At 39.4% G+C, this 25221-nt stretch overlaps 1 protein-coding gene and 1 long non-coding RNA gene across 2 annotated transcripts in view; one reads left to right on the top strand and one right to left on the bottom strand.

Annotated features, from left to right (window-relative positions):
• The window catches only part of LOC133612676 (uncharacterized), a 194085-nt gene that overhangs the window by 31048 nt on the left and 137816 nt on the right, over window positions 1–25221 (top strand). The gene's annotated exons all lie outside the window — the stretch shown is intronic.
• The window catches only part of alx4b (ALX homeobox 4b), an 84544-nt gene continuing 73696 nt past the window's right edge, over window positions 14374–25221 (bottom strand). Inside the window, exons 3-4 of the mRNA XM_061970305.1 lie at window positions 14998–15106; window positions 14374–14914 (exon numbers count right to left, since the gene is read on the bottom strand). Coding sequence (XP_061826289.1) covers window positions 14594–14914; window positions 14998–15106 — 430 coding nt within the window. The 3' untranslated portion in view covers window positions 14374–14593. The remainder of the gene's footprint in view (window positions 14915–14997; window positions 15107–25221) is intronic.

The raw sequence follows: 25221 nt of genomic DNA, 5'->3' as shown, positions 1-25221 counted from the left end.
GGGGCCGTCTAAGCATACCCGCCCCCAAAGTGCCAGAAAGAAACATGACAGCGCGAGGAGAGATGCCAAGAGTACACAGAGAGCGCGCATAAAGGCGTCGCGCGCGCGCAGAAAGGCACCAAGCGCGCGCAAAAGGGTGTCGCGCGCGCACGAAGTGAAGAATCAGCGCGCGATAACAGTTTTTATGCGCTCTGATTTTTGGCACTAATGTGACGCCATACTTTTCCTTGGGCCGAGAGGAAGTGGAGAAATCCAATTTGATGTTTGCATCAGCTAGGTTTTTAAACCTGTAAGTGTGGGGTAACACATATAAGAGTAACATAAAGGCATTGTATCAACTACAGAAAAGAGCTATAAAGATTATTCATAAAGCAGAACAGTGGTCCCCAACAACCGAGCCGCGGTCCGGTACCTGTCCGTGGATCGATTGGTACCGGGCCGCACAAGAAAAAAAAAAAAAAAAGTTTTATTTTTATTATTTTTTAATCAACATAAATAACACAAGATACACTTACAATTAGTGCACCAACCCAAAAAAACTCCCTCCCCCATTCACACTCATTCGCACAAAAGGGTTGTTTCTTTCTGTTATTAATATTCTGGTTCCCACATTATATATCAATATAGATCAATACAGTCTGCCGGGATACAGTCCGTAAGCACACATGATTGTATTTTTTTATGACAAAAATAAATTAAAAATTCCAAGTCTTGACCGGTCCGCAGTTACAAAAAGGTTGGAGACCACTGATCTAGAACAGTGTTTTTCAACCACTGTGCCGCGGCACACTAGTGTACCGTGAGATACAGTCTGGTGTGCCGTGGGAGATTATGTAATTTCACCTAATTGGGTTAAAAATATTTTTTGCAAACCGGTAATTATAATCCGCAAATGTGCCGTTGTTGAGTGTCTGTGCTGTCTAGAGCTCCGGCAGAGTGACCGTGTAATACTCTTCCATATCAGTAGGTGGCAGCAGGTAGCTAATTGCTTTGTAGATATCGGGAACATGGTTTGTCGTGATCACAATATGCAGACGACAGCGGGAGGCAGTGTGCAGGTAAAAGGTGTCTAATGCTTAAACCAAAAATAAACAAAAGGCAAGTGCCGCTAAGAAAAGCCATTGAAGCTTAGGGATGGCTATGCAAAACAAGGCTAAAACTAATCTGGCTGCAAAGTAAACAAAAACAGAATGCTGGACAACAGCAAAGACTTACAGCGTGTGGAGCAGCAGACGGCGTCCACAAGGTACATCCGTACATGACATGACAATCAACAACAAAATAGTAGCGCAAGACAAGAACTAAAACACTACTCACAGGAAAACAGCAAAAAACTCCAAATAAGTCAGGGCGTGATGTGACAGGTCAAGACAAGAGCTATAGTGATGCATGCTTGGTTATAGTTTGAATTCATGTCAAACTATTGCGAGAACAACATTTTACTGTCAATATCGGCTGCTGAATTTCATTTTTTAATGTTTTCTGCTGGTGGTGTGCCTCGAGATTTTTTCAATGAAAAAAATGTGCCTTGGCTCAGAAAAGGTTGAAAAACACTGATCTAGAACACACTAACATATTATTTATTAATTCTGTTTGATTGAAACTACAGGAGCTAGTAAAGTTACAGACATTATGTGTTATGTTTAAGGCTAAAAGTAAAAACATTACCAGAAAATTTACAACAAATATTTGTCATCACTTTTGAGAATGAAGAGCATAGAAGAAAAGGTCATTGTAAACATCAGTATTCAAGGACAACTCTAAAACAAATGTGTGTATCAGTGGTGGGGGTTAAACTATGGAATTCTCTTTACAAGGAGATAAAAGATTGTAGAAATATATTCCAATTACAAAAAATATATGAAGACAGAACAATAAGTAAGTGTCTACATTTTGCTTTATATTTATTATTTTCCTTTTTTTCCCCTGGTTTTGTATCTACCCGTGAGGTGTATATTACTGTTTTTGTTCAGTTTATACTTCATGAAGTTTTGCACTTGTTGTTTTTTTTGTGTGTGTTTTGTTTGTTTTCATTACATTTGGATGTATTTCTTAGGTTTGTATGCTTGTGAATCTGGGCTATCCATTAACTACTTATTATGTTGAACGGGGCAGGAAATATAAGATTTTCTTCATTGTGTGCCTTCAAAAATGTACATCAATGAAGGAGATAAATAAAAAAAAATGAATGAATGAATGAAAAAAACTTAAGGATTTTTTAAAGTAAGCTACAACATCAGCTCAAATGTTTCTAAGAGGCAATTTTAGCAGTGATTTACAAGCCTGACGATGGCTTTTAATGAGTAGCTCAAGCGCCCGTTTGTTTATGGCGCACGCTGACTGACGGGTCCACGGATGGAGAAATAAAGTTGCGAATGACGTATTGGATCTGTCCCCTCTTTGCCGTATCAGCAGAGCTTTAATGTAGTAGGCTGAACTTTGAAGTGCACTAATGGTCTTCATGGTCCCTTAACCATGCAGCGTCTATTAAAGTTGTCAGTGGAGCCTGGCTGGGGCACTGTGACCCATTTGCTTTAATGGGAGCTGTTCAGGGCACAGCGGGCTACTCTGCTACTTTCTACAAGTGTTTATTTATGTCACCTACCTGCTTTGTAGAGCCCTCGGGCTTTTAGGTCACGTAAAATTCCGCGGTTGGGGATTTTATCGCTGGTAACAGCCAACCCACTCTTGGTAGTTAAAAGTCTCACTTGAAATAAAGGCTTTTTGTGGCCCGAAACAAGATTTTTTTTGTGGCCCCATTTTGGTCTTTAAAGGGGGAACTGCACTTTTTTGGTGGGGGAATTTTGCGGTCAATGTTCCTATTTTACTTTATTTTTTTCCTCGCAACGGACCTGGGTGTAGCTAGGGCTGGGCGATATATTGAATATACTCAATATATCGCAGGTTTGTCTCTGTGTGATATAGAAAATGACTATATCGTAGTTTCTAGAACGGTACATAAAAATTCCGGTCCGGTACGTACGTCGGTTTAGAGGTCACGGTTCAATTCATTTTCGGTACAGTAAGAAAACAACAAAATATACATTTTTGGTTATTTATTTACCAAATTTGGAAACAATGGCTTTATCCTTTTAACGTTGGGAACACTATAATAATTCTGCCCACGTTAATCAACATTAAACTGCCTCAAGTTTTTGCTCAGATTAAATAAAATGACAAAACTTTTCTTGTACATATAAAAAGTGCAACATTATCACAATTTCAGAAGGGTTAAAACCATTAAAAATCAGTTCCCAGTGGCTTATTTTATTTTTCGAAGTTTTTTTCAAAATTTTACCCATCACGCAATATCCCTAAAAAAAGCTTCAAAGTGCCTGATTTTAACCATCGTTACATACACCCGTCCGTTTTCCTGTGACGTCACATAGTGATGCCAATACAAACAAACAGCAAGGTATAGCGACATTAGCTCGGATTCAGACTCGGATTTCAGCGACTTAACACTGTCTGATAAGATAATTACTAACAACTATGAACTAGGTTTACAGCATATGAAATACATTTGGCAACAACATGCACTTTGAGAGTGCAGACAGCCCATTTCAGGCGCGCTAAGAACATATATTTTTCCACGATTTCAGCACTCAGATTAACCATACCTAAATAGACACAAAATACTGCATTACACAAGACTACCCGAATGTACTCGAATGATTGAAAAAAATAAATGTTTTTAAGCTAAATTATTGGTAAACACAGTTTATGTATAATAATTTACGTAAAACCGCGAGTAATGAATACAGTTTTCATCAATTAATATATTCTGTAGACATACCCTCATCCGCTCTCTTTTCCTGAAAGCTGATCTGTCCAGTTTTGGAGTTGATGTCAGCAGGCCAGGGAAGCTAGGGTCGATATTCTTCTCTTGATCATCTTCGGTGGCATAAGGGACGGTGTGAGCCAAGACATCCAGGGGGGTTTAGCTCGCTCGTCTGCGGGAACAAACTGCCGCCATTGCTTGCCGTGCTACCGAGGTCCTTTGTCCCTGAATTGTTCACACACTCCGGCAGATTCAATGGGGGTCTGGCGGCAGATTTCTTTGACTTTATCGTTGGAAATGCATCTGCTTTGAGTGTCGCAGGATATCCACACATTCTTGCCATCTCTGTCGTATCATAGCTTTCGTCGGTAAAGTGTGCGGAACAAACGTCCAATTTCTTGCCACTTTCGCATCTTTGGGCCACTGGTGCAACTTGAATCCGTCCCTGTTCGTGTTGTCACACCCTCCGACAATACACCGACGAGGCATGATGTCTCCAAGGTACGGAAAACAGTCGAAAAAACGGAAAATAACAGAGCTGATTTGACTCGGTGTTTGAGAAAATGGCGGATTGCTTCCCGTTGTGACGTCATCGCTCCGAGAGCGAAAACTAGAAAGGTGTTTAATTCGCCAAAATTCACCCATTTAGAGTTCGGAAATCGGTTAAAAAAATATATGGTAATTTTTCTGCAACATCAAGGTATATATTGATGCTTACATAGGTCTGGTGATAATGTTCCCCTTTAAGACTTTAGCTTAGGCGGCTACTTAATATGTTCGTGTGGAAACTCGTTCGGTACGCCTCCGAACCGAACCGGAACCCCGGTACCGAAACGGTTCAATTCAAATACACGTACCGTTACACCCCTACTATGTCGTGATATTCGAGTATACGTTCTCTCGTGGAGCAGAGGTAGCAGCACAGGTAACGTTAGCTGTGGTGGTAGCGGTGCGAGTGGTAATACGAGAGAAAGAAGGTGCGAATCTGGTAACAAATGGAGAAAGAACAATTAATTCGCAAGAAAAACAGCACAGGGTCCATCGTCTGGCGGTGGTTTGGCTTCAAGCGGGAAGATGTTGAACAGACAACCGCAATATGTCAAGTTGCTACAAAAAGTAGCACCGCTGCTAATTTGTAGCATCATCTGAAAAGTCACCCGCTAGAGAATAAGGAGTGCTTGAAATCCCCTTGTTCACCCCCTTGGAGGTGAGGGGAGCAGCGGGCAACAGCGGTGGCTACGCCCGGGAGTCATTTTTGGTGATTTAACCCCCAATTCCAGCTTTTGTGTGTTCTCTCCTGAACACTGATGTATCATCTGCAAATAATACTAACTTTAAGTCCTTTGTAACTTTACAAATGTTATTTATGTAGAGATTGAACAATTTTGGTCCGAGTATTGATCACTGAGATACGCCACAAAATATTTTCAGCTCTGTGGAAGTGTGTTCGCCTATCTTCACATATTGCTTCCTGTTGGTTGAACATTTTACAGTTAACACATGTGATAGCGGTATTGGTACCGCTCGATCTCACTCATAGATGATTGGTATCGGAATCGGCAGCATAAATCCCTGATCGCAACATTTCTAGTAATGTTTTGGCCATTCAAGGCCCTTCATTTCAAGATTTCAACTGTGATCGGGCTTTAAACAGGTGGCTGACCTGTTCAGATGAGTGTAACTGCTACTGGTCAAATAATGTGAAATAGCATTTAATTTTACATGTATGCAATGCCATTTAAATGTAATTATAGATAATAATAATAATAATAATAATAAATACTGTGTAGTGTTGTAAATAGTCAACGGGAAGGATTTTAGTAAGATGTAAGCCATGAGCACTACACAGCCAGAAAAAAACCTAGGCAGGACAAGTAAAAATATTGGGGCAAGTAGATTTGAGAAGTCGGGCAAGTAGAAAAAAACCTTAACGTTGAATCCTGCATGTGTTGAGCTGCTGCCGCTTAAGGTTAGACGGCACTGTACATAGAGCGCTTCTGCTCGTTAGTAATAAATTCTAATGTTAGATGTTCACTCCTTCACACAGATGAGTATAGAAAAATATTTTCAACGGCCGAAAAGGGCTCGACTTGGAGAGGAGGTAGGCTTACAGTCCGGACCACAGTTGCGACCTGTTCAGCAGCAGCAGGAGGAGGAGGAGGTTGACTGACTGTGGCAGGACACCTCTGCCTCTGTTTCACTTCATGTTGCTGGTAAATAATATGGTTGTAATAGTAGGCTAAAGTTAAATGATTTAGTATTCACTAATTAAAGGGGCAGAGCTTTAAGAGACATTTTAGCTTTTATATTTTATAAGATATATTTTTTGTAAGAACCACAATTAATACATATATTTATAATATATATATATATAATAAATATGTACATAAAGTGTTGTAATTATATTCCAACTCCGCGTTCTTCTTGGTCATCGCCCCTCGACCACACCACCACAAATAGATGCCTGTCCTGTGGGAAACACTGATTAGTGTGTGATTTTTTATTTTTTATTTTATTTATTTTTTTAGCAAAATCATCTGTCATACACGTGCAAAATGACACCGATATCGACCAGATTTAGAAAAAAGAGGAAGAAACAAGCTCAAACTGTTCAATATTTTATTGCATTTGATCATGTGTCACCTCAACCCATCAAATGAAAAACAAGTTATTCCTTTACAATCAAATATCCAGCACCATTCACGGTGCTAAACAGGGACGGCTTTAGGCAACTTTTTCTTTTTTTTTCTTCTTTTCTTTGCAACACAAAGCATGAGACCCGTGTCTCAGTAGAAGTATAAAGACAAAATACTCCAAACTGTAAGTGCAATAACTTATTGCCATGGCACATTATATAAAAATCAGAAGTGGAAATGCTTGGTTATTAGACAAAAAAGTGGCTCGGAAGCCGTTAGAAAATTAGAAAGCCATTCAAACGTAGTTAAAAGCCCTTCAGAAATAGCACAACTTTACAATTACTGGAAATATATCCGTGTGATACTTCAATGGTTTGGCTTTTGGAGGTCCACATAGGTCAAAGAAATGTACAAGCAACACAACATTATAATACACATCGTTTATATTCACACAAAACAACATCATTATCAGGATTTTTCAGTAGTATCATCAGGAAGAGAGCTGCAGTGGAGGAGGACCAACTTGTAAACAGGAATTCTCATAATTGACTTTTTTGTAGAAATGTGATTGGCATGTCTGTGAATACTCTCATTTGTTCAGGTCATGGTACTCTCTGGGTATTGACTCCATCACGACTGGTAGTTTTTGCTGAAGTCAGACTAGAGCTGTCCTACCTAGTACGGCTCGGGTCCGACTGGAGGGAAACGTCTCCAAGGCAACCTGAACAGTCCAATTGCAATTGAGTAAGCCATTCTGAATGAGGTTTTGAAGTTTCTGCCATGTATGTGTAATTATTAGCCTTAAAGGAGAACTGCACTTTTTTTTTTAATTTTTGCGTATTATTATTATGAGAGACAAGAAGATAGATGTACAGTACAAGCAAAACGTTTGGACACACCTTCTCATTCAATCATTTGATTATCTCTGGGTACCCTAGCACAACAACAACAAAAGTGGTAGTGCTTATCGATACGGTACTCGACGGTACCAATTTTCGATACTTTTGTTCGTTAATAATTGTTAAATGTTTAGAAATAAAAAAGTATACACAGTACAGACCAAATGTTTGGACACACCTTCTCATTCAATGTGTTTTCTTTATTTTCATGACTATTTACATTGTAGATTGTCACATCAAAACTATGAATGAACACATGTGTAGTTATGTACTTGACACAAAAAATGTGAAATAACTGAAAACATGTTTTATATTCTAGTTTCTTCAAAATAGCCACCCTTTGCTCTGATTACTTTTTTTGCACACTCTTGGCATTCTCTCGATGAGCTTCAAGACTGTTGGAAAACCATTTCAGAAGCTTGTCGCTCATCGAGAGAATGCCAAGAGTGTGCAAAAAAAGTAATCAGAGCAAAAGGGTGGCTATTTTGAAGAAACAAGAATACAAAACATGTTTTCAGTTATTTCAACTTTTTTTGTTATGTACAATCTACAATGTAAATAGTCATGAAAATAAAGAAAACGCATTGAATGAGAAGGTGTGTCCAAACTTTTGGCCTGCTCTGTATTATTTTTAATGCATTCTAACTTGAAAATAAAAGTCAGTTTACAATGGAGTTACTGGGAGGTCCTCTATTCCGACCAAAAAACCCAATAAGTAACCATCAAAAAACGGCCAACAATACTCCATTTACATTTTGTGACCTGAATTTAAATTATAACCAAGTATCAGTGATATTGTCATTATAAGCGCTAACGCAGACAAACTATTTTTAGCGGCGCGTCGTCACAGAGGGCTAACGCGCTAGTTACTGACGTCATGAGCTGGTGCGCTGCTTTCTCGCCTTGGAGGTCATGAAAGTTTATTCTAGATCATAAGTAATGCCTCTCACCCGGATAGTATAAGGATGAGGACATATTCCGACAAGTTGGTACACTTTGACAGCCAATTTAGAATCAGAAATGGTAAGAACGACACGAAAAGATGCTTGGTTCCACCCCACTTTTCTTCATCTAAATGGAAATATATGAGCATCCTATTAGTCGGCATCCTAATGACAGCAGACATTGTACAGTAAGTGATGTTTTATTGTGTTTGTTGGCTCCCAGGAAGTCTGCAGTGAGCAGTAATCAGTTATAGTGTTTAAAAAAAAAAAAGCGAACGTTGTGATGTGTTTTTGAAATTAATGCACTGTGTTTGCTTAAAACGATCAAAATACGTAAATACTAAATGTTATTATAAATATGCCCGTTACTACATTGCATGTATACTGTACATACTGTATATAAAACCTTAATGGAGGTGTTTGGATGTTTTTTTTGTTATGTTTTTTTTTTACTTTTGATCACATTTATTTGCTATTTAGAATGAATTTAAAAAAAAAATTCATCCGCCATAATGTCTTTCATGATTGTGAACCATAAGCAAAATTCTCCCCAAAAAGTGCAGTTCTGAGTTTTTTGGAATCACAGGTATTATGAGAGACAAGAAGACAAAATGATTTTTGGTTGTTTTTTTTTTTGCATTCGAACATGTAAAAAGAGGCTCATTCTAGGGAGCTAGCAGTGTAGCTAATGGGAGCAACAAATATACCTCTAAATCACTTTAAAAAGGCATTCAAAACCCGTCAAATGGTAAATGGGTTGTACTTGTATAGCGCTTTGACACTATTTCCACATTCACCCATTCACACACACATTCACACACTGATGGCGGACGCTGCCATGCAAGGCGCTAACCACGACCCATCAGGAGCAAGGGTGAAGTGTCTTGCTCAAGGACACAACGGACGTGACGAGGTTGGTGGAAGCTGGGGATCGAACCAGGAGCCCTCAGGTTGCTGGCACGGCCACTCTCCCAACCGCGCCACGCCCTCAACAATATTTAATTTACGTTCTGTACCCTGTATAATTACCAAATTGATTGATTGATTGATACTTTTATGAGTAGATTGCACAGTACAGTACATATTCCGTACAATTGACCACTGAATGGTAACACCCGTATAAGTTTTTCAACTTGTTCAAGTCGGGGTCCACGTTAATCAATTCATGGTATATGTAGCGACATTGTTATTTTAAGAGCGAACACTGAGGAACTCTCTTTCTAGCGTACTAACACATTGGCGAGAGATAAGCTAGCTTCTATGTAAGCACGAAACGCGTTTGAGTTTGTAATGCACAACACTGCGATAGAACACCGATTTGTAGTGACTTGAAAACATGAACAATCATATTACAGTATCTGTGAAGTATTAGCCCACATTTCATGTTTTGTTTCTACACACCTAGCTAGACATGTCTGTCATGATACACGCATGACGTTCTGTGTGTATCATGATCAATATAAAGTGTGACTCACACTGTTTGGTCCAGCTGGCCATGGACATTTTTCCTGGTTTATTTGGGGTAAGCACACCATTTATGTCGAAATAGCTTGTCTCCAAATTCCACGTTTGCAGCTTCGAGTCAATTTCTGTCTGCTCCAACGTTTTCACCCTCTTCTTCGTGCTCGCTTTTTTAAGTAGTATGTTCATTCAGCTTCAAAAAGATAAGGTTGTGAATCCTCATTTGTCCAAAAATAGTCGTGTTTGTTGTTTGTTACCAAGACTGCCATGATTAGAACACACACAAGCGTTTTATATCCGGAAGTAGGAACACACTGGAAGTCAGACGTGCGCTGCTATGGAAACAGAAATCAATGCGCGGAAGAAGTCAGTCCCGGAAATGATCAAAATACGGTAAATATTGAACATATTACATATTATTATGAAGGTGTCTGTTACTACATTATATATCGACTTGCACTGTGTATATAAAACGTTGATCCCATAGGGGTGATGGAAGGATGGGCAGCGCCTGAGAGCTGCAGCCTGCAACCATGGCCCCCCACTCCCTCCCCTCTGTTGCTAGATATATCGAGATGTACGTTGTAATATGTATACCTGCTTTGCTATGGAGGTTTTTTTCCCACTCCAGACTGGGCCCCCTTAGGAGCCCAGTCTAGATTGTATTTTTTTTACTCATCCTTCCCCAGCGTTTACCTTTCCTGTTCTGTAACCCTGTACACTGTTTGTTTGTCTAATCTTGAACGGGTTTGTGCTGAAAACAAAGTTTCGTTGTACTTGTGCAATAACAATAAAGACCTATCCTATTCTATCCTATCCTTGATGGAGGGTATTAAAGTTGTTTTAGAGGTCTTTGAAGGCTACAACGGTGATTCCCATTAGCCGCATTTTCCAAGCGTTTTTTATCGTCTTTAAAATCCTAATAAAAAATAAAAAAAAGACATATGTTTGTCTCTCAAAATGATTGTGAACGATAGATAAAATTCCCAAAAAAAGTGCAGTTCTCTGGTAAGAGTAAATAAATATGGCCTCATATATTGTCAATCGTTATTGATCACATGATTACACCAAGTCCTGAGATGAACTTGAAATTAAACTATTTAAAGAAATATTAGTACTTCCGGTTCAGAATTAAACAATCAACTAAAATATAATACTACAAATTTCTGTATCTTTTATAACACATATTCATTAGGGGTTTAACGGTATATGCTTTAGAATTCTTTGATACAGAAACGTCTCTTGGGTTTGGTATATATTAAAGTAAAGGACTGGAAGTTTGCTTCTAATCAGGCAACCAAGGCAATGTAGCCTGCTGTCCGCCATTTGGCTGACAATAACGCTAATGAGAGTCCAAAACATGGAGACTCTCATCCGTCGTGAAAGTCTTCAGTTTGGAAAAACTTTGCCTCAAGGTGAAATTAACAGACCAATATAAGTGGTGGCATGGCGTAGTGGGTAGAGCAACCGTAGTGGGTAGAGCAACCGTACCAGAAACCTGAGGGTTGCAGGTTCGCCTCTTACTATCCAAAAATCGCTGCCGTTGTGTCCTTGGGCGGGACACTTCACCCTTTGCCCCCGGTGCCACTCACACCGGTGAATTGAATGATGAATGATAGGTGGTGGTCGGAGGGGCCGTTGGCGCAAATTGCAGCCACGCTTCCGTCAGTCTACCCCAGGGCAGCTGTGGCTATGAAAGTAGCTTACCACCACCAGGTGTGAATGATTGATGGGTTCAACATGTAAAGCGACTTTGGGTACTTAGAAAAGCGCTATATAAATCCCAGTTATTATTATTATTAAGTGGATAAGATGAAAGCAGAGCAACGCTACAAACCAGAACTATTAATACTACACCTCAGCCAGTGACAGACTTTAATCTACTAAAAATAAAATAATCTAAAATGTTAAAACTCTACAGGAGCGTTCACACATTGCTGGGTTAGATGGCGGTTTGGCAATTTGCCGTCCTCTGCCGAAGACCGTGTAGACAGCGAACACAAAACCTGGTCGTCCGTCACTCATTCAACCCTGAGAACCGCAGGAACCCTTGGCAATTTGAATTGGGCTGTTCAAATTTCCTTTCGCCGTGTAAAAAAACGACGTCTCCGTTTTTGCACCGCGAGATACCATATTACTAGCACCACCATACGCCGGTCTCGTTTCCCTCCCGGACCTTCACCATGTGAACACGGCAAGAACATGGTGACTACACTCATGGAAAAGATACACGGAGGCACTCCGGTTGATGTGGAGGACTCTGCCGCCTTTCAGGGAGATGCGTGTTCAAAACGTTCAGAGAACGGCTTTCCGCCATCGTTGAGACACGGTTCATGGGGCTTTGAGATACTCCATCTAAACCGGCAACGTGTGAACGCCCCTTTACTGGTACACTTTGTCTGCGTCGTTGCACTTTCCCAAAAAGAATAGCCGTACTTTAAACAAGGTGCGTCCAAAATGGAGTCTGGGGGCAATTTTTGTCCTGCAACTTGTTTTTCATTGGTACTCAGTGTAATCTTAATCTAAAAGGAGCTCATTATTAATGAGATAAATTATTATATATTACACTAACTTTCTTTGTCACCTAAAAACAAAGTTTCTACAGCTCATAAGACTGATATTTACCTATCTTTAATGCATGAAATGTATGAAACTGGCCCAGCATCTTTCAACATTGACCCATGCTTTTGCTACATTTTTGTTCTATTTATTTGTTATTGGATAATTAGCTGCCAGAAGTTTGTGGTTTGTTGTATTGAAAAGAGATAAAGATCAAAAGCTGAATAGGTTCATGTTTTGCATTTTGTTCCCTTAATGCGGGGTCGGCAACTAGTGGCTTTCTCAAAAGGGTATGAAAATGGAAAAAGATGGGGGGAAAAATATATATTTTTTGTTTTAATATGGTTTCTGTAGAAGTACAAACATGAGACAAACCTTCCTGATAGTTAAAAATCTCACTGTTTGTATTAAACATGTTTCACTGATATATGTATTTGGCGAGCTCCTTTTTGTCCTACTAATTTTGGCGGGCCTTGAACTCACCGTAGTTTGTTTACAAATACAACCTTCTCCAACGCTGCCACAGAAAGACGTGTTTTTTATGCCACTCCTTCTTTGTCTCATTTTGTCCACCAAACGTTTTATGCTGTGGGTTCACGCAAAAGGTGGGCTTTGTTGATGGTATTGATTTGTTGGAGTGTGAGTCATATTTTGTCACTGCATGACTGCAAGCTGGCTGTATGTACATATTGCATCGTTATGCCTCGTTTGTAGGGATATTTAAGCTCATTTATTTTCCTTAACTTATGTCCTCTGTGTATATAATTTAGTTTTGCATGTCTAATGACACATTATCTGTATGTAATATTGACTGCATTTCTCATAGTTGTTTGTGTGCCATGTTGTTATAGAGCACCGCAAACGCTACCAAGCTTACAAAGATTGTAATAAATCTATTAAAAGAAGACAGCCTGACGTTTTCTTTCGCGTGGATTCACACATTATACCTTTGGCCAGTAAAAGCCAGTCATTTCTAGGAGTTATCTCACCCTCTAAGAAGCCTCCATTTCACTGTTTTCCAATGTTGTTAAAATGTGCAGAATAAATATTAATACGAAAATTTGCGCCAGCCTGCGACGCAGTCATTTTGATTGAAGGGAGTCTATTATAGCTAATACAGACACTTACATCATGTGTTGCCTTCAGTATAACACTTATATAATAAGGCTTTTAATTTTCTATTTTTTTTGTGGCTTCAGACATACCTTTTTTTTGTGTGTTTTTGGTCAAATATGGCTCTTTCAAACATTTTGGGTTGCCGACCCCTGCCTTAAGGTAATAACAAATAAACCGAACCATGACCATAACACCCAACTATGTGCCAAACCGTAAGTATGTTGTACCATTACGCCGCTAATATACAATGCAGGCCAAAAGTTTGGACACACCTTCTCATTTCAACGCGTTTTTCTTTATTTTCATGACTATTTACATTGTAGATTGTCACTGAAGGCATCAAAACTATGACACCTGTGAAGTGAAAACCCTTTCAGGTGACTACCTCTTGGAGCTCATCGAGAGAATGCCAGGAGTGTGCAAAGCGGTAATCAGAGCAAAGGGTGGCTATTTTGAAGAAACCAGAATATAAAACATGTTTTCAGTTATTTCACCTTTTTTGTTAAGTACATAACTCAAAATAAAGTTAAAGTACCACTGATAGTCACACACACACACTAGGTGTGGTGAAATTACCCTCTGCATTTGACCCATCCCCTTGTTTCACCCCCTCTGAGGTGAGGGGAGCAGTGAGCAGCAGCGGTGCACGCGCCCGGGAATCATTTTGGTGATTTAACGTCCAATTCCAACCCTTGATGCTGAGTGCCAAGCAGAGAGGTAACGGGTCCCATGTTTATGGTCTTTGGTATGACTCGGCCAGGGTTTGAACTCACGACCTACCGATCTCAGGGCGGACACTCTAACCACAAGGCCACTGAGCAGGGTTTCAGGTTTTTCCACATGTGTTCATTCATAGTTTTGATGCCTTCAGTGACAATCTACAATGTAAATAGTCATGAAAATAAAGAAAACGCATTGAATGAGAAGGTGTGTCCAAACTTTTGTCCTGTACTGTATATGTTGCTTATTTTACTTTTTGGAAATGATCACTAAGTGAATGGTCCCCAGTATTTCACTGAATCAAGATGGCCTCTGAGGATTATTACATCTGCTGATTGTCACAGCTGTGTTGGCCACTGCAATGTATCCTGTTATCTGTACAGTCTCTACCCGTTCATTTGACCTGCGTTATCATTAGTGCTCGCTGCAAAACTCCCCCATAGTACTTGACGATGACCGCTCAGGAGGCGCGGAACATCAAGTTGCCCAAGAAATGGCGGCACTGTGCTCCTTGGCCTTCATACGCAGCGCCGCTATGCTGGATGACTTGCGGTCTGGGTCGACATTGAGATCATAGCCATTCATTCCTCCGACCATTCCAGGTCCCCCGAAAAGACTGCCCATATGCGTCTGTCCCATGTGGCTGCTCCCTGGGCTGGGCACGCCCAGGAAATCGGAGACCCCACCGTGACCATGTGGATGAGGGGGCATACAGGGGGGCACGGTATCGCAGGGAACGACACAACCTGGCACGGGAGAAGCTCCATTGCTGCTACCGATCCATGATGGGTTCTGGATCTGAAAGCAAAGAGCAAAGGGGGTGATACCACAACAAACCAGTCATATTCTCTGATGATGAAATTAACGGTGGACTTATTTACCTGCGCATAGTTCTCTGGCCGAGTTAGGAGAGGCAGCTCATAAGTAGTAGAGAAATGTGTTCGGACCTGTTGCATCTGACCAAAGCGCTCCCTCTTCCTCCATTTGGCTCTGCGGTTCTGGAACCACACCTAGAAAGAAAGCTACTCATCAGGAAACAAATTCTCAATACTGACTTGCAGTGTTCCGTCCCAGCCACCGTAGTGGCTGGTGGTGGAAGGAGCTCTCAATCAATCAATGTTTACTTATATAGCCCTAAATCACGAGTGTCTCAAAGGGCTGCACAAGCCACAACGACATCCTCGGCTCAGATCCCACATCAGGGCAAGAAAAACTCAACCCAATGGGATAACAATGAGAAACCTTGGAGGGGACCGCAGATGTGGGGACCTCCCCCCGCCCCCCTGGGCGACCGGTGCAATAGACGTCGAGTGGATCTAACATAATATTGTGAGAGTCTAGTCCATAGTGGATCTAACATAATAGTGAGAGTCCAGTCCATAGTGGATCTAACATAATAGTGTGAGAGTCCAGTCCATAGTGGATCTAACATGATATTGTGAGAGTCCAGTCCATAGTGGATCTAACATAATATTGTGAGAGTCCAGTCCATAGTGGATCTAGCATAATAGTGAGAGTGCAGTCCATAGTAGGGCCAGCAGGGGACCATTCAGAGCGGCGACAGGTCAGCAGCGCAGAGACGTCCCCAACTGATGCACAGACGAGTGGTCCACCCTGGGTCCCGACCCTGGACAGCCAGCGCTTCATCCGTGGCCACCGAACCTGTGCCCCCACACTTGTGTCATCCTTTTGTGTTCCTGATGTTTCCCTCTTGATTTCATGTGGGTTTTTTTTGCCTTTTGGTTGGGGATCCTTTGGGACTGTGTGACAAGGGGTGGCACTTTTGTGACCCTAGCTGTGCTTTTTTGTGAACTTCTGACCTTTGTGAACTTTGTGGTCCCCTTTATTTACAAAAGTACCGAAATACATTTTGGTACCGGTACCGGTACCAAAATATTGCTATCGGGACAACACTAGAGGGAACGTTGCTGACTTGTGAACCGAAGGTGCTGAAGCGTAGTCACAGACGTGACCATTCTCTACCCTGTACAGAAAGGCAAATCAATTCTGGGGCACATGAAAGTCCGGAGCCAGGTTTTTGGACTTGACGTGTCTTTAAAGTGTCATCCACATGGAGCTATTCATGTGAAAATGGAGCGTTTCCCATGGTTGCTTGGGGTTTTTTTTAGTCCTCCCTTTGATACGCAGGCGTCTGCCTCCCTTCAGACTGCCAGCGTCGACAGACGGACATCTGGGCCTGTAGCCGTTCATAAATCATTTTGAGAAAGGTGTGCTCTCCCTGGCACGTCCACATCACATCACGGGATGCAAGAGGGAATCCCTCCGCATGAGCCATGAAATAATGTTTAACCAAAGTGTTTGCCGGTTTTCAGTCTGAATCGGGCTATACTGACGTTGGAACTCTTCAGCCTCGAGTTTGTGCCGATGGCTTAGTGAAGAACAAGCGGGGCTGAAAGTGTCATAAAAGAAGCTTTATGTGGATTTGCTCTGAAGTAAGAAGGAAATTAATATTGTGAATTAGCTTTGTCCGCAAGAATAACAGCGTCTGGCCAGGTTTTATGCTGCAACCAAGAACCGAGTCAGTGCCTGATCTCTCCTGGCAATTATAGTTCAAATGGTTTTCTACACCAAAATTCATCTATTTCTTCTTCTTCTCCAGATTTTGGCACGCTCTACCTTCCACGTCTTTCATCCAATTCAAACCGTGAATCATAAATCACGGGGTTTCCCTTGAAAAATTCCCAGATTTCCCAGAATTCCTAATTTCGGGAAAATGTTTCCCATTCAAAATTAATTGGCCATTTTTTCAAACTTCCACCATTTCCACATTTGTCAACCGATACAAACCATTCCACCTTCAACATATTCCACTCATTCTGGACATTCAAACCATCATTTCAAAGTTTAAAAAAATTCCAGGAATTCTGAGGATTCCGATTTTTTTCAACCCCTTTTTTCACCCTTTTTTCTGTCGACTACTTCTTGTACATTTTTCAACCCACTTCAACCGTTCCACCGTCAAAATATTCCTCTTAATCAGGACAAAAAACGACGTTGTTTTTAACTGCAAAAATTCCCGCTTTTCCTGAAATTCCAGGAATTCCGTAATACCATTTCTCAATTAAAAAAGTTTCTACTTCAACATTTCTCGACCGTTTTGGAAGATTCCAACACCAACCATTTAAACTAATTCTGAACATTCAAATTCTTTTGTATTTTCAGGAAAATTCCCGCTTTTCCCGAAATCCCCAAATTTCAATGAAGTTCCCATTGAAATAAATGGAACATTTTTCCCATTCGAAATGAATTGGCCATTTTTTTTCAAACTTCCACGATTTCCACATTTGTCAACCGATTCAAACCAGTCCACCTTCAACATATTCCACTCATCCTGGACATTAACAAATCATTTCAGACTAAAAAAAAAAAATCCAGGAATTCACAGACTTCCTGTTTTTTCAACCCCTTTTTTCACCCTTTTTGCTGTCGATTACCTCTTCCACATTTTTCAACCCACTTAAATCGTTCCACCGTCAAAACATTCCTCTTAATCAGGACCAAAAAAAAGCCTTTTTTTTTTAAACTGCAAAAAACTGCAAAAATTCCCGCTTTTACTTAAATTCTAGGAATTCCGTAATACCATTCCTCAATTAAAAATGTTTCTACTTCAACATTTCTAGACCGTTTTGAAAGATTCCAACACCAACCATTTAAACTAATTCAGAACATTCACATTTTTTAGCATTTTCAGGAAAATTCCTGCTCTTCATGAAATTCCCAAATTTCAATGAAGTTCCCATTGAAATGAATGGGACATTTTTCCCATCCAAAATGAATTGGCCGTTTTTTCAAACTTCCACCATTTCCACATTTGTCAACCGATTCAAACCATTCCGCCTTCAACATATTCCACTCATCCTGGACATTCAATTAATTCAAAGTAAAAAAAAAAAAATCCAGGAATTCTGAGGATTCCTGTTTTTTCAACCCCTTTTTTCACCCTTTTTTCTGTCGACTACCTCTTCCACATTTTTCAACCCACTTCAACCGTCAAAACATTCCTCTTAATCAGGACAAAAAACAACGTTTTTGCTAAATCTGCAAAAATTCATGCTTTTCCTGAAATTCCAGGAATTCCGTAATACCATTTCTCAATTAGAAATGTTTCTACTTCAACATTTCTCGACCGTTTTGAAAGATTCCAACACCAACCTAATTCAGAACATTAAATTTTTTCTGCAATGAATATGATTCATTAGTATCGCGGTATTATAGTAGTACCGGTATACCGTACAACCCTAGACGCAACAAAGGTATGTAAATATTTTTACGTGAATCAATACCTAGTACCGTATTTTTCGGAGTATAAGTCGCTCCGGAGTATAAGTCGCACCGGCCGAAAATGCATAATAAACAAGGAAAAAAACATATAGACGTCACACTGGAGTATAAGTCGCATTTTTGGGGAAATGTATTTGATAAAAGCCAACACCAAGAATAGACATTTGAAAGGCAATTTAAAATAAATAAAGAATAGTGAACAACAGGCTGAATAAGTGTACGTTATATTAGGCATAAATAACCAACTGAGAACGTGCCTGGTATGTTAACGTAACATATTATGGTAAGAGTCATTCAAATAACTATAACATATAGAACATGCTATACGTTTACCAAACAATCTGTCACTCCTAATCGCTAAATCCCATGAAATCTTATACGTCTAGTCTCTTACGTGAATGAGCTAAATAATATTATTTGATATTTTACGGTAATGTGTTAATAATTTCACACATAAGTCGCTCCTGGCCAAACTATGAAAAAAACTGTGACTTATAGTCCGAAAAATACGGTACTACAGACAGAATTCGGTCTTTACCTATAAAAGTGCTGACCTTGGTACCCATCCCTTGTTTTAGACATTCAGTAATTTTTAATCAAATGGACGCTGATAAATAATCCACAACTCTATTCTTTTTCTCACATCCTTTTGCAAGAAAATAACAGCACCGTGAGTGTCTTTGTTTGTTGGTTGTCCGATGCTTATTCCCTCCAGAAGAAACTGAAGAGTAAAGAGTTCTTGAGTTGTAATTTGGTTGAATCCCAGCCAAATTAGCGCTCGGTTTTCGCAGTCCCTGACGCTGCCCTCAGCCAGCCCTTTTAAATACGCCTCCTATTTCTCATGTACCAGTCATCTCTGTCGTATTTGTAAAGAAAAAAACCAATAATCATTGTTTTGTACGCGCTCGCAAAGTACCCCAAAGTGCGTTCGTTTTTAGGCAATTTTCTTCGGACCACAAGCGGGTTCATTTTTCAAAAAGGCGAGCGTGTAAGCCTTCCTCCCGTGGCACATATAGATGATGTTTTTGTCCAAAGCTGACGTGAAGAAATCTCACTCCCGACATTCCTCGGGTCAGCTGGCGAGATTAGCCTCCCAAAGTTGTAAACTGATACTTAAGGTTGTGGCTGCACCTCAGTGTCAAGGTGAGGGGTTGTAGCCCCCGCGAATTAAATCACATGTTTGCAGGAGAGCTTGGAGTCTGTTACATCCCCAGAGGTTTGCTTCCAGGGGGAAGTTATTGTTTGATGTTGTCCACGTCCTTTTCTCTGCTTTGTTCTGAACCATCTGAAATCATTAAACACGAGTTTCCGAATGAGATGTTCAATAGGGACCCTGATTTGTTTGATTTTCCCTGACGTTACTCTAAATACATACGGTATACGCCTTTTTGGAGGTTTAAGCCTTCTCTTGCTTTCATAATAAAATCATGATCTGTTTTTAGGAATTTGGGGGTAAAAAAGCTTTTTATCTGAAAGCGAAAGCAGATTTTTTTATAAACTTGGGTCAATTACCGTGTTTTTCGGACTATAGGGCGCACCGGATTATAAGGCGCACTGCCGATGAGCGGGTCTATTCAGGTTTATTTTCATACAAAAGGCACATTAAAGGAGTCATATTATGATTTTTTTCTAAATGTAAAAGACTTTCTTGTGGTCTACATCAGTAGTCCCCAACCACCGGCCCAGGGGCCGGTAACGGTCATGACGCATTTGCTACCGGGCCGCACAGAAACACTAATTAATTTATGAACTAATGCATTTTCTCCAACTTAACTTTGGCCTGTCCCACTAAACACTAATAAGCTTCTTAATAGATGTATATTACGTACTCCTTTGTTAAAGTACATGGGACAATGCACATTAATGGACATATAAAATGTTAATGTGCCAGATTCTAGCCAAAGGATAATTTTTTGGCTGTTTTTATCTGCCACACGTACAATAGAAAGCCGGTCCGTGAAAATAATGCATACATTAAACCGGTCCCTGCTGGAAAAAAGGTTGGGGAACCCTGGTCTACATAACATGTGATGGTGGTTCTTTGGTCAAAATGTTGCATAGATGATGTTTTACAGATCATCTTCAAGGCGCTTTCTGACAGTCGCTTCAGGATGCGCCGTTTTGTGGGCGGTCTTATTTACAAGGCTCACCTTCGACAGCGTCTTCTCCCCGTCATCTTTGTTGTAGCGGTGTAGCGTGCAAGGATGGGAGTGGAAGAAGTGTCAAAAGATGGAGCTAACTGTTTTAATGACATTCAGACTTTACTTCAATCAATAACGGAGCAGCATCTTCTCATCCGTGGCTCACAAGTGCAACAACAACGCCCGAAATGTGTCCCGTGAAATATCGTAAAGTTGGTGATACTTAGTATGGGGAACAAATATTCACCATTAATTAGTTGCTTATTAACATGCAAATTAGTAACATATCAACTCTTAATTAGTCATTATATAGTACTTATTAATGCCTTATTCTGCATGGCCTTATTATACAACCAGTAAGCCATTAACTAAGAGTCTTCTCTCAATAACCTCAGAATTATTGCTTATTAGTAACCCTAACCCTAACCCTAACCCTTATATGTTCACCTAGTGTCCAAATAACTCTAAATTAAGTCTTTGTTACTTTAATAAGCAACTAATTAATGGTGAATATGTTCCCCATACTAAAGTGTTACCCTAAAGTTCCTTGGGTGAATAATGTATAACTCACTACACCGGTATGTTTTAGCGCTTTCATGGCGAGTTTACTGACAGATAAAAGTAAGAACTTTACACTACTTTATATTAGAAATGGCAACAGCGGAGCATGAATGTCCCTTAACAAAAAGATAGAGAAATAGAAGAAGCTTATCGGCTACAGTGTTGGCGGAAGCGCGCACATTTTCAGTACTTATGCAGATCCCAAATACAGATCAGCAGGTACCAGAAGGTAAGAAAAGTTGCTTTTGCATAATATTGTGAAACAAAACGCCAGATAATGTCCTACCTTATACACACACCATAATAATACTGGTATGTTGAAGCACAGTACAATCCATCAAGCGGTGCGGTTTCCTAGCTTACCAAAGTCGTGCTAAAACATTTTGATAGATTTTTGAGCGCCGTGTGTAATGTTCTATATTTTCAATGGAACATATAACGTTTTTGGTGTTGTTTACTTGAGTCATATTGCAGTGTACACGTATCTCTTATGTGTGACTGCCATCTACTGGTCACACTTATCATTAAACCATGTACCAAATAAAATAGCTTTGAGGGTGGGTAGCACAATCAACATCATTCCGTACATTAGGCGCACCGGGTTATAAGGTGCACTGTCGAGTTTTGAGGAAATTAAAGGATTTTAGTGTGCCTTATATTCCGAAAAATACGGTAATTAAAAAAAACATACAATGTAAAATATTTGTTTGCATTTAGGATGTAAAAATGTACGGTATTAATGATTAACCGCAGTGAAACTCCTGACATATTTGAATAAAATGATCATAAACCCGTGATTGAAAACTGCACTCTGACTCACGGATGAGTGATTTACTGAAAAAGCAGAGACATAAACATCTTCCCTCATTGTTAACATCATACCATAATCTAAACTTGTATAAACACATTGTTGTCTGATAAACCAACCAGGGGTGTCCAATCTATCTCGATCTGACCCGCGGGATGTCTTCGAACAATTTATACAAAAATCTTAAAAATATTACTCTATATTAGTGATGTATGGATCCAACTTGAAATATTGATACCCCCAATACCAGATCTTTATGCTCTAATATCGATGCTCAAATCAAAACATTGATACTTTTGATACTTTAGGTAATAATGTATTTCATTAGCAGGAACTTAGTGTAAAGAAGGGGTATCGAACTTGTTTTCATCGAGGGCCACATTGCAGTCATGGCTGCCCTCAGAGGGTCGTTTGTAACAGTGAATGTAAGAATATAAAAGTATAATCGCCTCATTATATTATTGCCTATGCATTTGGTTATTTCATTTTTGTCTGTACAAATTGATGGATAACTTGCTTTGTCAAAGTGACAAGCAGATTTTAAGTATTTATTGTTATTTTTAAAATAATAATAATAATACTTTTTAATAATAATTAGGGTTGCTAAAAATTCTTTTTTATCACATTGAAAACCCAATTGTTTTTTAGTAATTTTCAAAAATCAAATTTATTTTACATTTTTGACGAATTAATTTAAAAACAAATTTTTTTAGGCCATATCTATGCTTACTTGGTGCATGTATGTGTCATACGTCAGCAACTAAAAGGAGGTTTTGTAACCTGTAAGCTGTTTTGTTAAGGTGTTGTTATTATTATACCAAATAACACATTGCAAAAATCAGTTTGAATCGAGAATCGTGTTGAATTGACTATTGATTATGAATCAAATCCTCCCAAGTATTGGAATCGAATGGCGAGGTGCCCAAAGATTCACACCAATAACAATTGAATATTTGTATATATATATCAAAGTTTTTAAAACATATGAAATTCCATGTTTTCTGTCAAAATGGAAACAATGAAAACATTTAGTAAGAAAGATGAAGTATCCACATTATTCTCAGGCTTTCGAGGGCCACATTAAATGACGTGTCGGGCCGGATCTGGCCCCCGGGCCTTGAGTTTGACACATGTGGTGTAAAGTAACTAAATCATTAAAATCTTGTCTAAATGAAAAGCTACTGATTTCGGGACCAACTTTTTCTTGAGCCTACGTAAGTATGTAATGCACACTCTGCTGTGCGCAGTCATTCAGTTTTTCATTTGTTTATTGAAGAAAATGACTGGCAATTAAAATGAGTCACTCATCATTACCAAGCAGCAAGCATATGTATCCTTTAATCGTAGGCTTTTTGGAGACTCAACTTAAAGAGTTGAATATAAATAAGATAAGGCATTCAGTGCAGAATAAAGCCAACACTTGTTTTAGCCTGTGATTTTTATGTGGTTTGAAGATGATTTCACAAGAGCAGAAACTCTTGAATACAGTAATTAAAATGTTTTACCAGACACATTTTATTTGCACAAAGTACCAGTATTAGGTTGATATCGTCGATCGTTAAGAAAATCAGTGGTATGGCACGTCACTATTTCATATGAATAAGTACACAGCATTAGACAAAGATGAGTATTTATATTTGATGACTTGGTGTGTTACTCGATGATTTTTAAAGTCTTCTTCTTTTTCTTCCACTTCTTGTTTTATGGCAGTGCACTCAACGTTAAAGGTGCATCACCACATGCTGTATTGGAGTGTGAACCATAGTCTTCTCAATCACATACATATATTCCTTCCCATACTAAATTATATTGAATAAACCCGTTTCTTCTAAAAACTTCACTAAAATGTCCTTGTTGCTGCTTAGCCCTTTGAGAGTGACCTCCTTTTGTCCATGTCTTCTAACTTCCTCTCTTAGTTTTTTCTTTTCTCTTCGTTATTTCCCACAATGAATGACTGCGTGTTCCACTGACCTTACCTCATTGCACAGCTGTCTCATAATCCTGTTGGGAGTTTACTTATAAGGTGCAATGTCTTATTCAGTCTGGTGTAACCTAATCTAATGCGTGGTATGATTTCTTCCCCATTTGGGCTCCCACTTACAGTTTTTCCCGCTCCGACTGTGTTCTGTATTGCATGTACGTGTCTTCCTGTTGTACTCGTGTCCCAATGTGATTGCCACACTTTCAAAATATTTCCTTTACTAATAATGTTGCCTCTGTCTTACTGAGAGGTATGTCTTTGAGCTGCTTTACCGTTATTGTCTGCTTTGCCAGCTGATGTGCCTATTTATTGCCCTTTATGCACATATTTATATACTGTATAGCAATCCAATTAACCCTTTTCATCTATGGTGCAAATAAAAGTCAGAAACAACACAAGTCAACATAAATGTGCCACACAAAGTAACATGCCCACTTAAGCCTTATGGACATTATTAAAAAAAACATTTAAGCACCATAGACATGTTATAATTAAAACCATCTAATGCAGGGGTGTCAAACTCATTTTAGATGGGGGGCCACATGGAGAAAAATCTACTCCCAAGTGGGCCGGACTGGTAAAAATAAAGACAACTTCAGATTGTTTTCTTTGTATAAAAATAGAACAAGCACATTCTGAAATTGTACAAATCATAATGTTGAGGTTTTTTACACTTACATTACATGTTGGGTTAATAGTATCCTATCTTTATTTGTCGTTATTTATATTCTCTGAATAAATTATGTGATAATGTTCATCAGTCAACACATTAGTGTTAATTTTCAATCTATCAAGATAAAAAAATATATATAAAAATCAAATTACAGTATGTTATTTATGTAGTTTGATCATTTTCCTCGACTGATTTACTAACATCATGTGGTTTATTTTGTACATCATCTACAAAGATACAAAGGATTGCTATTGCGGCATCTAGTGGACACATTTAAAACAGCCGTTTCTTTCATTCAAAATTTTTAAGTTAATTTTTATACTTAGCAAACTCATCCCACGGGTCGGATAAAACCTGTTTGCGGGCCTGATCCAACCCTCGGGCCGTACGTTTGACACCCCTAATCTAATGCCACTACAAATCATAACGGCTAATATGCAAAACGCTCTCTACGTACATTTTGCCATGTTTTGTGCATTTTAGCTGTTTTTGAAGGTCGTCTGTGAAGTAAACAAGGTAGGAGTCAGACTTTCACATACTTTTAATATTCAATGTTTTATCGTTTTTACTTCATATTGTGATGTTGTCATGGTCTAATGGGGTGGACGGGGAGGCTGTTAATCACAGTTAAAAGTTATA

Source organism: Nerophis lumbriciformis, linkage group LG10 (genome assembly GCF_033978685.3).
Source record: "Nerophis lumbriciformis linkage group LG10, RoL_Nlum_v2.1, whole genome shotgun sequence".
In the NCBI taxonomy this organism is placed as follows: Eukaryota; Metazoa; Chordata; class Actinopteri; order Syngnathiformes; family Syngnathidae; genus Nerophis; species Nerophis lumbriciformis.
The sequence above is the reverse complement of the archived record's forward strand: the minus strand, read 5'-3'. Positions and strand labels throughout refer to the sequence as shown.